At 40.4% G+C, this 13,602-nt stretch overlaps 1 protein-coding gene across 4 annotated transcripts in view; it reads left to right on the plus strand.

Annotated features, from left to right (window-relative positions):
• MYO5B (myosin VB) overlaps positions 1-13,602 on the plus strand; it is a 565,409-nt gene that overhangs the window by 290,552 nt on the left and 261,255 nt on the right. For all 4 annotated transcript variants that reach the window (XM_069104353.1, XM_069104327.1, XM_069104336.1 and 1 more), the window contains 2 exons: positions 5,500-5,643; positions 11,426-11,507. In XM_069104353.1, the coding sequence (XP_068960454.1) occupies positions 5,500-5,643; positions 11,426-11,507 (226 nt within the window). The remainder of the gene's footprint in view (positions 1-5,499; positions 5,644-11,425; positions 11,508-13,602) is intronic.

Raw genomic sequence — 13,602 nt, forward strand, 5'->3', positions numbered from 1 at the left:
TAGAACTCAAAACTTTAAAAAACACTAAATGAAAATTACTTTTGGTGGGGGAAAGACAACCCTGTGCTCTGGAAGCCATATAATAACCTGGAGTACCATCTCTTCCACAAAGCCCCCTTAATCCTGAAGGGACTGGCAGAGAATGGCCTGGACCCCCATATATGAACTCCTGAAGGGATCTTGGGTCATCTTTTTCACCCTTAATGCCAAAACTTTATCTTTGGTTTCTCTAATTGGAATTCATATGGAATTAGCCAATGTGCTGCTTTGAGGAAAAGTCTTTGGTAAACTAGCCAAGGCTAGAATACATCCTTACTCCATTTCCATGTACCGTCCTTGGCACCAAGCTTCATTTCTGGTAATATGGTCAAGGTGTTCATACTGTAAAAGGAAATTGGGGTTTTGTGGAATGGTATTGTTTCTGTGATGCATTTGAGTAAAAAATAATAATAGATCAGATCAAGATGATGTTGGTTCATTATGTTCCTTCTTTCCTTTATTTTCCTTCTGTTGCTTTGGGAGCTGTAGATGCCAAAAGTTAATATCCTAAGTCCAGAATTTATGCATTGCATTTTGGGGCTTCCGTCTGTTGAAAAAAAATTGTAATTTTCATTTGTTTTCGTTTGATTGTTTTTATTAAGAAGGGATTGTAGTGGTATTCACATGAATATCTTTTAGAGATTATAGTGTTTCCAGTCATCTGTAGTAAAATTCAAGTTAGAGGTAGCGGTGGTGTGTCCCATTAAAAGTGATCATAGGATATCTTTAATAAATTAGGTTATGTTTTGAGTTAGGGGAAAGCAAGTAGTCTAACCATTGGAAAGACAACAATAAATATTCCTGATGTTTATGTAGCCTTATATGAAATTTTCAAAGCAGTTTGCAAACATTTTTCATTTGCTACTGTATTAGATATGACATTGAATATAATATTAACCTTTTAAAAATTAGGAAACTGAGGCAGTAGGGGTGGCCAGGTAGCACAGCGAGTAAGAGCACTGGCTCCAGTGTTGAGAAGACCTGGGGATCGAATCAGGGCTCAGACACTTAGCACCCACCCAGAAACACCTGGCCGTGTAACCTTGAGCAAGTTACTTAACCCCAATTGCTTAGGGGCGGCCAGGTGGCTCAGCGAGTAAGAGCACTGGCTCCAGTGTCGGGATGACCTGGATCAAATCTGGGCTCAGATACTCAGCACCACACCCAGAAACACCTGGCTGTGTAACCTTGAGCAAGTTACTTAACCCCAATTGCTTTAAAAAAAAAACTGAGGCAATAGAGAAAGGTAGATAAATGGGAGTTGGAGTGAATAAACCCTCTTGTACTTTGCATCAAGGAAGCATTTGGCATATCCTAGCTCTCTTTGGGTCTTTGGATACTGGGTCCCTTCTCTCAGTGTTGGTTTTGATTCACTTCCTGGTCTTGGATAAAGCTCTTTACTTGCTTCAAAAAGCTTTCATTAAATAAATGTGCCCAACTAGGCACATCAACAATACTTCCTATTGGTATATTATAAATAGCATGTGGGGTGGTTAGGTGGCGAAGTGAATAGAGCACCTGCCCTGGAGTCAGGAGGATCTGAGTTCAAATCCAGCCTCAGACACTTAACACTTACTAGCCATGTGACCTTGGGCAAATCACTTACTCCCAATTGCCCCTTCCAAAAAACAAACAAACAAAAAATAGCACACATAAGAATATTACTGTGGGGGCGGCTAGGTGGCACAGTGAATAGAGCACCGGCCCTGGAGTCAGGAGGACCTGAGTTCAAATCCGGCCTCAGACGCTTAACACAAAAATTAGCCATGTGACCTTGGGCAAGTCACTTAACCCCAATTGTCCTCCAAAAAGCAAAAAAAATATATTACTGTGCTATAAGAAACAATCAATATGATGAATGCAGAGAAGTATGAGAAGACTCATGTGAATTGATACAAAATGGAGAAAGCAGACCCAGAGAAACAATATGCACAATTACTATGACAATATAAATGGAAAGAATAACAGCAACAAAATAATCAAAACTGATTGCTAAGAAAGTATAATAAGCAAGCTTGAACCCAAAGAAGAGATTTGTAAAAGCACCCCACCCCTCCCTCTCTCCCCTTTGCAGCAGCGGGAGACTGGATGTGGAACCCTGGTGTCAGCCTTCTTTCATATGTTGTTTAACTTTGCTGATCTGTTTTTTTTTCTCTTGCTTCTATTCTTTGCTATAAAACCTTGCTTTATAGAAAAATGAGGGAGGAGGGATATATTGGGAAATGTATGTGATGTAAAAATGAGATAGGAGTAATATATATATATATATGAATGATATACAAGAATAATACCATCTACCACTAGTTCAGATAGTGTTTTATTATTTTTCATTTGTTGCTTCTTGGGTAGATGCTGCCACCCCAGTTACACTAAGGAGAGAGGTGATTTACTAGTATATTTTTTTTGTTCCATACAAGGAATTGTGTGTGAGTAACTTTGTAAACTTTAAAGTGCTATATGACTATGAGCTATTTTTTCTTGGTTCAGTACTAGACATATAGCAGCTATTCAGTAATGGTTAAATGAATGCCTTAGTTTACATGATAATAAGTAATTCATTTACTTATGGGCTATGATGTTTACAAAGTGTTTTCTGTAGCATAGAATAAGATTATCTACCAAATACCACAGGGGGCGGGGTGTGGAGTTTTGGATCAGAGAATTTAGAATTGGAAAGAACTTTCGAAATCAGCTGCTCCAACCTTATCGTTTTTTAAAATTTATTTTTTTTTCAGTGAAGAAAAAATCTCTTTTTCTCTCCCTCACGGGCAAAAAAGAAGAAAAAGTAAAACCAAACAAATATGCATAGTCAGGCAAAACGAATTCCAGCGTTGGCCTTACTTGAAATACACACGCACACATGCATGCGTGCATGCGCGCACACACACACACACACACACACACACATACACACTTCTGCTTCATTCAGTCTGTACCCTGAGTCTATCATTTCTATGTCAGAAGGGGACAGCATGTTTCATCATGCGACCCTATCATTTTGCAGATAAGGAAACGAAGTCCTGGAGAGGTGATGGAACTCCCCGAAGTCACATAGTAAGTAGCAGCACTAGTATTTGAATCCAGGTCTTTTGACTGCAAAGCCAGTGTTCTTCCTATTAAACCATGCTGCCTTCCTTTTATAGGAGGTAATGAATATGTCACCTTCTTTGGTGTTTTAAACTAGTTATTTATGTTCAGTTATTGGGTTAACCCTGTAATATTTCTAAGCCACTTTGGCTTAGGTACCAACATATTCACATATGTTCAGTACTATTCCCTTTGTTTACAAGGGCCTACTTTTTCCTCAGCCACTTTTTAAATTGAATTCCTAACTAACTTTAAGGGCAGGTAGGTGGCACAATGGATAGAGTGACAGACCTGGAGTCAGAAAGACTTATTTTCCTGAGTTCAAATCTGGCCTCAAACCATTACTAGCTGTGTGACCCTGAGCAAGTCACTTAACCCTGTTTGCCTCAATTTCCTCATCTATCAAATGAACTGGCAAAGGAAATGGCAAACCACTACAGTATCTTTGCCAAGAAAACGCCCAATGGGATCATGAAGAGGGATGACTGAACAGCAACAATTAACTTTAAATCTTATCACTTGTCACTTCCTTTACAGTCTGTCTTGATGATTTCAATTCTTAGTGACTTTTTTTCTTTTTGGATACCACCTTATTTTAACTTTTCCTACACATTTACGTATCAGGTTTTTTTAGTTACTTGTTCATATGTCATATATAGTAACTTGTATGTAAGTTCCATGAGAGCAAGGACTGTCTTCTCTAAATTGTATATGCTTCAGCATCCAGCATAGTAAATGTTTGAATAAAAGTACTATGGTTAGGGTATCAGGCTATTAATACCATTTCTTGAGTGACTTTAGACTGACTGAAGTTGGGAAATGATAGTGTTTGGGAGCTCTTTGAACACATTAGGAAGAAAAGACATGGAAAATAGCAACGTCTTCACAATTCTGGTGAAACTCTCTCTCTATGTCATATCATGTAACCTGCGAATATTTAAGAAGTGAGCCTGGTCACTTCACCATTCATGTTTTCATCAGTTCCCAATGCTTTGACATACAGCTGTCACTGCCCAAGAAAGGGTCTTGATGGATTTTCTCTCCTAAGTTCTTGGCATTATAAATTTGTTTGGAGCAGTGGGCTTAGTCATCTACCTTGGTTCAAGTCCTGATTTCACCCTTCAGGAGCCCTGTGACCTTGGGCAAGTCAGTTTTTTTTTCTTTTTGGAAGGCAGTTGGGGTTAAGTGACTTGCCCAAGGTCACATGGCTAGTTTTTGTGTTAAGTGTCTGAGGCCGGATTTGAACTCAGGTCCTCCTGACTCCAGGGCTGGTGCTCTATGCACTGCGCCACCTAGCTGCCCCGGCAAGTCAGTTAACATTTCTGAGCCTGTTCATAAGTAAACTCCACACTGGCAGGGACAGTGTCTCATCTAAACTTTACATTATGGTCTAGTCTGAACTTTGCAGGACTTAGTTCAGTACCTGTTATAGAATAAGGAGATGGTGGTGTAGTGGCTAGAGCCCTGGGTATGGAATCAAGAAGACCTGAATTCAAATGTGGCCTCAGACACTTAATAGCTGTGTGACTTTGGGCAAGTTATTCACCTCTGCTTGATTCAGGACCTCCACTGGAAAATGGGGATAATAATAGCACCTACCTCACAGGCTTGTTGTGAGGGTGAAATAGATAACAGTTGTAAAAAAAATTGTTGAGCACAAAACCTGCCATTGTTGGCGCTACATAAATTCTGATTCCTCCTCTCCCCTCCCTAAGTGCTTGATAAAATGCTTGTTGCTTTGGCTTTGCATTTGTCTTCCCTGAGACTTAGGGCAGTGCTCTGCTCACAGGAGATACCTAATAATTACTTACTGGATGATTGTTGAATAACTTGAGTGAATTGAGATAACAATAGTTATACTATTGCCTTTAACTGTGGGGGCATCTCCAGTCTTCCTGATCTGTATCTGGCCCCGGGGTCCACATGGCTCAGGAGGAGAAGGGGATGCCGGTGACCTTGTACAGCTCTCTCTCTCACTTAAATCTCATTCATTTGCATGCCATGGCATCGCCTCCCTGATGTCAAAGTTCTCTTCAAGAAAAGGGCAAACAACAGCCTTCAACCATAGACAGGGTTGTAAAGAAGGCACTTTTGTAAAGTGAAAAGATGTATAATATCTTTATATCATAAATATAGTGTAAATATAATGTGATGTAATGTAATAATATAAAAAATAAATAATATAAAAATAAAAAATTTATAAAATAAATAATATAGATTTAAAAAAATAAATGTAAAAATATAAATATAATGTGAATAATATAAATGTGGGATGTTTATATTATTGTATGTCTCCAAAATGGCATCTAACTCCAAAGACAGGTTAGATTTGTTTTTTTTTTTTGTAAAATGTTTTATCTCTTTTTCAAACAGGCCATTGGAAATGCTAAAACCACTCGAAATGACAACAGTAGTCGATTTGGAAAATACATCCAGATTGGATTTGATAAAAGACACCACATCATTGGGGCCAACATGAGGACCTACCTACTGGAAAAGTCCAGAGTTGTCTTTCAGGTGAGTGTAATGTTAATGGGATATAAGATCTTTCCAGCCCATTAATAGTTCTCATCCAGAGCCCATTAAGGGAAGCTTGATTAGGGGACGCTTGTTTTTCAGGAAGGTCCACAACTTTTGTTGCTTTGTAATAAGGCAGTGGGTCAGGAGGGCTGTGATGCCCTCTGACCCTGAAGAAGAGGTTAGCATTTTGCTTTGGGGCACACTCATTGGAAGAGTGTTCTTGTGATCTGACCAGATAAAACTCTGGGTAGCCATTAAGGCACCCTGCCCATTCTTCCCCCCCCCCCCCCCAGCTTTGAAAAAACCCAGATCTTGGTGCTTCTCTCTCTGGTAGCTATCTGTGTATTGCCCTGGTCTTGGTCTTTATTTATTTATTTGCTATTGGTCTTTATTTCTCTGCTTGTATTTTTCTATTTTCTTTGTCTATATTTTCTCTGAAGCTCAGGGTGCTGACTTTTCCCCTAAACTAATAAATGTAATTTAAAAAGATTGTTGACCCCTTGAACAACTATCTTTCCTAGTAAAGCAGATCTAAGAACCTGTGCTAGCAGCCATCCTGGGGATGCCAGTGTGGTTGCCACTACAGTGAATGATGCCATTTAGGGCTTTTTCAATGAGATCTCTAAATGCAATTAATTAGGGAATATTTACTAAGAGACTGCTATGTGTCAGGTTTGTTCTGGGTGTTGGTGATATAACACAAAAAGAAATAACCCCTGCCCAAAGGAGGTCTGTTATGTTAGGAGAAATACAGTTTTATATATAAGTTTATATCTACATATATGTATATATGAATAAACTTTTATGTGACCATATTTCTCCCAACATAATGCAACTCCATTTTTGTGGGTTGAGTTTTTTTTTTTGTTTTTTTTATTTTTGGAGGGGTGGAAGGCAGGGCAATTGGGGTTAAGTGATTTGCCCTCGTAGAAGTGTGAAGTGTCTGAGGCCGCATTTGAACTCAGATCCTTCTGACTCCGGTGCCAGTGCTCTATTCACTGTGGCACCTAGCTGCCCCTTATTTTTGTGTTTTTATTCACATACAGGAGAGAGAGAGAGAGAGAGAAAGAGAGAGAGAGAGAGAGAGAGAGAGAGAGAGAGAGAGAGAGAGAGAAAACATGAACAAGAAGAAACCATGGTATTTAAGACACATATAGTAGGGCACATTTATTCAAGCAAGGCTTCTTGAAGGAGGCAAAGAAACTTTTCCAAGGCCAGGAAGCAAATCAAATCCAGGGGCTAGAGAGCAGACCCATCATTCAGAGAACTGAAGAGAACTAGGAAATATCACAAGCTCCCTTGATTTAAGGTAGAAGCATAATCATTTATTCTGACATTTACCAGTGACTCAGTTTTTTCATTTGTTAAAGTGTTATAACTAAGTTAGCATGGTACACAATACACACAGACACACACACCCCAATGTAATTTCTTGGAGGGGATGTGACTAGCAACTGAGGGGATCAGAAAAGGCCTCTCATGTAGGAGCTAAATGCAAAAAAAAAAAAAAAAAGAAAGAAAGCTAAAGTTTCTAAGAGGGAGAATGTTGAGGAGGAAATTTATTCCCAAAATACAGGGCAGCCTGTAGAAAGGTATGGAAATGGAGATGGAATACTATGAATACATCATAGTAAGTTTGACCAGTTTGCCTCCAAAGTAAAATGAAATTAGAAGAGATATGTGTACTATACCAGGAAAGGTAGGCTGGAGACAAATTGTGAAGGAGTTTAAAAGCCAAACAGAAGCTATCTATCTTTTATATTAGAGGCTATAAGGAGTCACTGAAGTTTTGTGAGCAGGCAAATGATGATGCTTTACAAATAATCACTTTGCTCACTGTTTGGACAATGGATTGGAGAAGAGAGAGTCTGGAGGAAGGGAGTTCAAGTAGTTGACACTGTGGTAGTCTTGGTAGGAGGTCTTGAGAGACTAAATTGGGGTAGAAGCTATGCCAGTGGAGAGAAGTGAATGAATATTAGAGATGCTTTAGAGTAGAGATGCTTTTTTCCATTTAAAATGTTTACTTTGAATTTCAAATTCTCTCCCTCCATCCATCCCTTTCCCTATGCTTTGAAAAGGCCAGAAATATGATACTCATTATACATATGAAGTCATGCAAAACATTTCCACATAGCCATGTTTAGGGGGCAATTAGGGGGAGGGGAATGCAAGAAAAACAAAGAAAAAATATGCTTCAATCTGCATTCAGTCCATCAGTTCTCTCTTTGGTGGTGGTGAATAGCATTTTTTATCATAAGTTCTTTGAAATTGTTATGGATCATTGTATTGATCAAAGTAGCTAAGTCTGTCATAGTTGGTTATTATTATAATATTGCTGTTACTGTGTGGAGTGTTTTCTTAGTTTTGTAGAGAAAAATTCTTAATTCAGAGTTTGTGGACTTATTTTTAAAAAATATTTTGATAATTTCATTTCAATATAATAGATTTCCTTAGTAATCCTATGTCTACATTTAACAACATTATTCTGAGAAGGCTTTAGCAGACTGCCAAAGGGAAAATGAGGGAGAGAGAGAAAAAGTGAGGGAGGGTTGATTAAGAATAGCTTCACTGGAAATGACATGGACACAACTTATAAATGGATTAGATATAGAAGAAGATGGAGAATGAGAGTCAAGAAAGACTGAGGTCATGAACCTGGGTGACTGGAATGATGGTGGTACCGTAGAGAGAAGTAGATATGTTAGGAAGAGAGATAAGTGGGCAGAGGATTCAAGAGGCAAAAAGGACCTTTGGAGTTTGAGATATCTGTGGGACATCCAATGGGAAATGTCTTCTAGGGTAGGAGGTGAAAAGGGACTGAAGCTCAGGAGAAAGACTGGGACTGCATGTATAGATGTGGTAGACATCTCAGTCGAGATGATTATCAGACCCATGGGAGTTAATATGATAACAGAGAAAATAGGACCTAGATCAGAGCTTTGGGATGTACCCAGAGTTAGAGGGTGGGGCATCATAGATGCAGCATAGATATGGCACAGAAGGGGACCCTATATGTCATCTCTTTCAGTTATCTTCTTTGACAGATAAGGAAATTGAGGCTGGTGAGGTGATATGATTTTTCTAAGGCCACATAGATAGTAATTGTCAAAGTTGGGATTTCACCCAAAGGTCCTCTGTTTCTAGAACCAATTTTCTTCCCACTGTACCATCCAGTAAAGAGTCTGGGAAAGTAGCACCTGCCAGATTCAATGGACCATGTGAGGCCCTGGGAAATGTGAATCTTTTCCCCTAAATTCTTTCTTTTTATTCTCATTATTCCTTGGTGAAAAAAATAGGAAAGTTAATTAAATTTTTACCCTCTTTATTTTTATACACAATTCCCTCCCATCCCTTCCCACCCGCAGAACTGGTCTGACTAGTCTTTTCCCCTTTGCTCACAAAATGCCTTAGATTTGGGATGCTGGATTTATCTTTTATGGGTTTTTTGTGGAGCTTTTAGCAATCAGGTATCCAGCTTTTCGGGGATGGAGGTCTCTGGCACCTGTGCCAGCCTGGCACATGATGGATGCCAGTGGTCTGGGAATCTGCTTCTGGCAGTGGAAATCCAGCTGGAGCTTCAGACTGGGCTGTTTCTAGATCCCCTGGCCTGGCCCATAAACTTCTAGCTCTTCTGGGCAAAGACTATGCTGGGGCTCAGACGACCAGATGGAAAGAGCCTGTTCTTCCTTGGGCCTTTGCCCAGCGTTCCTCAGACTTGGGGTTGGCAGCCCTATTTCCTGGTGTGTTTGGGTTTCATTTCCCAGTAGTGTCCATGGCACCTTTGTCAACAGTGTGCACTTACTGCAGGCTTTCACAGTGATTGTCGTGTGCTATGCTCCAGCCTCTTGTTTTCCTTCTTTCCCTTATGCCATGATAGAAAGAGCTCTGAATTTGTAATGCTAAATGTTGAGTCACAGGACCTGAGTTCTACTCCCAGCTCAGCCATGTGGACTCCTGAAGCAAATCGCTTCTACTCTCTAGGCTTGTGTCCTCATCTGCAAAATGAGAGGATTGGACTAGATGATTCCTGAGGTCCTTTCAGGGGTGAGGTAATTTTTATCCTATATTCAAATAGGCTACATTTGTCCTAATAAAATATACAGAATGAAGGATGTGTTAATTCTCCATGTGTTCTGTTTTGATGCAAACATGCCCTGGCGCTTGCAGGCAGCAGAGAGAGCTATTAGGGAAACGATCGATCAACACAAGTCTTGGTTTGGGAACCAGCATGATACAATGAAATGAGAACTGGACCTGAAGTCAGAAGACCTGGGTTCATGTCACATTTCTGACGTTTCCTACCTCTGTGGAAACCCTGTGCAAATCACAGGATTTCTGTTTGCCTTAGTTTTCTCTCTGTAAAGTAGGGATAATAATAACACCTATTTCCCAGGGTTGTTGGAAGGACCAACTAAGATAATCATTGTCAAGCACAGTGCTATATAAATGTTAGCTATTGTTATCATCATTACTTAACTTTCCTTGGTCTTAATTTGCCGTTCTGTAAAATTAGGGCATTGGACTGGTTGGGCTTGGGAGTCTCCTTCTTAGAGATGATATTTGAACCCATGCAAGCAGATGAGACTGCCAACAGAGAACGTGTAGAATAAGAAAGCAGTCCAGGACATTGCTTGGGGATGGATAGGTAATGATTGCACAGAGGAGACTGCGAAGCAGCAGGCAAAGGAAGATCCCCACAAAAAACAGCATCAAACAATCCAGTGGAGGAGAGAACATGCAGGAAGAGAACATAACAGTGTCGAAAGTTGCAGAGAGCTCAGCAATGATGAGGCCAGGTACAGAGTTTGAGCAATTAAAGAATTGTTGGTACCTGGGAGAGTAGTGTGAGTCAAGTTGTGGGTTTGTGAGCCAGGTTGCAAGATGATGACAACAAAGTCATGGGTGAACAAGTTGAGGGAATGAATGCGATCTTATTTTTACTTTGGCCAAATTGACTGCCTTATTGCCTAAACATCTGTGGTTCCTTATGGCAGCTGAGCTCCTCTACGTGTCAGTCCTCTCTGGAAGACCCTTAGCTCTCTATTCCATCTCTCTAAATCCTGCCTAACTTCCACTAAGTTCCACTAACTCCATTAAGTTTTCTATGATTACCCAGACCACAAATGATTTTTGTCTCCTTTGAAATCCCATAACCTTTTCATTTGGCTCTTGTCAGATAATAACTTCTCTTTTTTATTGTTGCTTTTTGGAGGGGGGGAGACAGGGCAATTGGAGTTAAGGGACTTGCCCAAGGTCACATAGCTAGTTTTTATGTTAAGTATATGAGGCCGGATTTGAACTCAGGTCCTCCTGACTCCAGGGCCAGTGCTGTGTTCACTGTGCCACCTAGCCACCCCTCTTGTGTTTTTCTTTTCTTCCTCCAGCCAAGGTGTAAGCTATTTGGGAACAGTGGACAGAGTCCTCCTATACCTTAAACCATTTCATGCACAGTATCTTGCATATGGCAGATAATAAATAAGAATCTGTCGTGCTGATTAACACGGTCTTTCATTAAATGGCATTGATAGGTTATTTAGAGCTGAGAATCAAATTCATTTAATGCATAGAGTCATTTCAACAGATTGTGGATGAAAGATTGATCCTTGATGGAGAATGGACCATTTGGGTCTGAGAGCAGAATGTGGAGAGAATGGTGGAACAGGAAGTGAGGGGGACTGCCCTCGCCGTTGGATGTGATATGGAAAATAGGTAAAGGAAGAATGTTGGTGGTGGCTTGCCCTCAAACAGCTTAACTTTCTTTTTTGTTTTCCTCCTTCAGGCAGATGAAGAAAGAAATTACCACATCTTCTATCAGCTCTGTGCAGCAGCCAGCCTTCCAGAGTTTAAAGAGCTTGCACTCAGTAAGTAGCCCTGTTGCATATTGGGAAACCAGAACTCCAAATGGCTGCTCTCATGGCATTAAGCTGATTTTCACACCTCAGTCGACTACCAGTTGGTGTACTAGTCAAGATTCCTGGTCTATCCAGAAAGCTATGGCGGAAAGAGTGCTGATTCTGGAGTTGGCGGTTTCAAAGGTTCCTGTGACCCTTGTTGCCTTTGTGACCTTGGACCTTAATTTTATTTTCTGTAAAATGAGGGAATTAGAAGAATTCTACCCAGCTGCTGACTGTGAGGTGATGTAGACTGAGACGTATCTTTTTGGCCATGGTCAATGGGAGAATTTGTTTTGCTTGACTATGCATATTATTAGTAGTGGGTTTTTTCTTTTTTTTTCCCTTGGAGGAGAAAAAGAGAAGATAAATGTTTAACAATGGAAAATACATGATAAAAAGAGTAGATTGAGTTAGATGGTCTCTGAAGTTGTTCTGCCTCTAGACCTATGACTCTGGGATGCCATAGGACAAGTCTCTGCTGCTGTCTAACTGACCTTGGGGAACTCTGAGAGCCTCATTTGCCTCATTTATAAAATGAGCATAATAATAACCTTCCTACCTATCAGTGATTCAGTAAGCATTTATTAATGGATTGCTATGCTTGGCACTGGTAATACACAATCAAAAATTAATCAGTTTCTGCCCCCAGAGAGCTTACATGATGCTGGAGAAAAGAGCCATTGAGAGGATCACATAAGTGAAGGGAAGGTGCTACAAAGAACAGAAATCACTGTATAATATAAAACATAGTAATCTTTGTGGTTGCTGTAGCAGACATTACATTTAGGCATTGGAAGGAGGATCTCCTTACCATAAAGGCTTCGAAAACATACACAGGTGTGAGAAGAGAGAGACAGATAGAAAGGAAAGAGAAAAGGATGAAAAGACAGGGGAAGGGAAGGGGGGAAGGGAAGGGAGGAAAGGGAAGGGGAGGAGAGGGAGAGAGGGAAGGAAGGGAAGAGGAAAGAGAGTGGAGGACTGAGAATGCATGTGAATTGTGCCTTCTATTAAGAACTCGATGAATCTCAAAAATCATGTTTATAAAATGCAAACAGTGGCAGTGAAGATAAAAGGCAGCTGTAGAGCAATGAATACGCGGAAGGGTGAGCTTTAGCTGGGACGACAATGGTATCTGATCTATCCTGAGCTGCATGCAGCTATTTTGGACACCCATGCCCTGGCAGACAGGGGAGAAGAATCAACAACAGAAAGTGTCTCTTTAGGCCTGGCCAGCAGGATGAGTCATTGCAGGTGTTTGACAAAAAAAGAAAAGCCAGCACTTCAGAGGCGTCAGCATTAGGGGAGCAGTCTGGGGAAGCTTTGGGGTTTTGCTTCCTCGGGTTAAGAGCCAGAGAGACAAACCTGACTCAAAATCTGGGACCAAAATTTGTTCTTCCAGGATTTTCCTCCTCCCAAGTGAGCTTTATCAAATACTACTGGCCAGCTACTCACTAGCCATCACAAAAGAGGCTCCTGTCAGGTGTGAGGGAACAAAAGACTTAGGAGTTACATCTTATATTAAGCTTATGCTTTTGGAATGTTGACCTTGAATCATAACTTTGTGTAGGTGGGTGTTATTATTTTTTTTTGGCAAGCATCCATCTGGTCTCTCCCTCTCTCAGTTCTATATTCCACACAGCCACTATGCTATTTCTCATGCAGACTTGACTATGTCACTTTCCTGTTCAGAAAGTTTCAGTGGTTCCCTATCATTACCTCTACAATAAAATATGGACTACTCTATTGGACCTTCATAGTCTGGCTCTGACCTGCCTTTCCAAACTAGTTACGTATTACTCTCCATCACACACTCAGCACTCAAGCCGTACTGACCTATTTGCTGTGACTCATGTATAACATTCTCCCTCTGCATTCATGTTTTTGCAAAGACTACCTCCCCCTGCTCCACACTTTCTCCCCCCTCCATGCCTGACACACTCACTTTCTTCATTTCTCTTTTTGTAATTCTTAGCTCCTTTCCATGATAAGATCAAGTCCATCTTCTAAAAAATCTTCCTGATTCTCCTTAGTTGCTAATCTCACTGCTCAGAATCACACTCTA

This window comes from Petaurus breviceps, unplaced genomic scaffold (assembly GCF_028583685.1).
Source record: "Petaurus breviceps papuanus isolate PSGF00001 unplaced genomic scaffold, PetGlider_PUasm1.0 131, whole genome shotgun sequence".
Taxonomy (NCBI): Eukaryota; Metazoa; Chordata; class Mammalia; order Diprotodontia; family Petauridae; genus Petaurus; species Petaurus breviceps.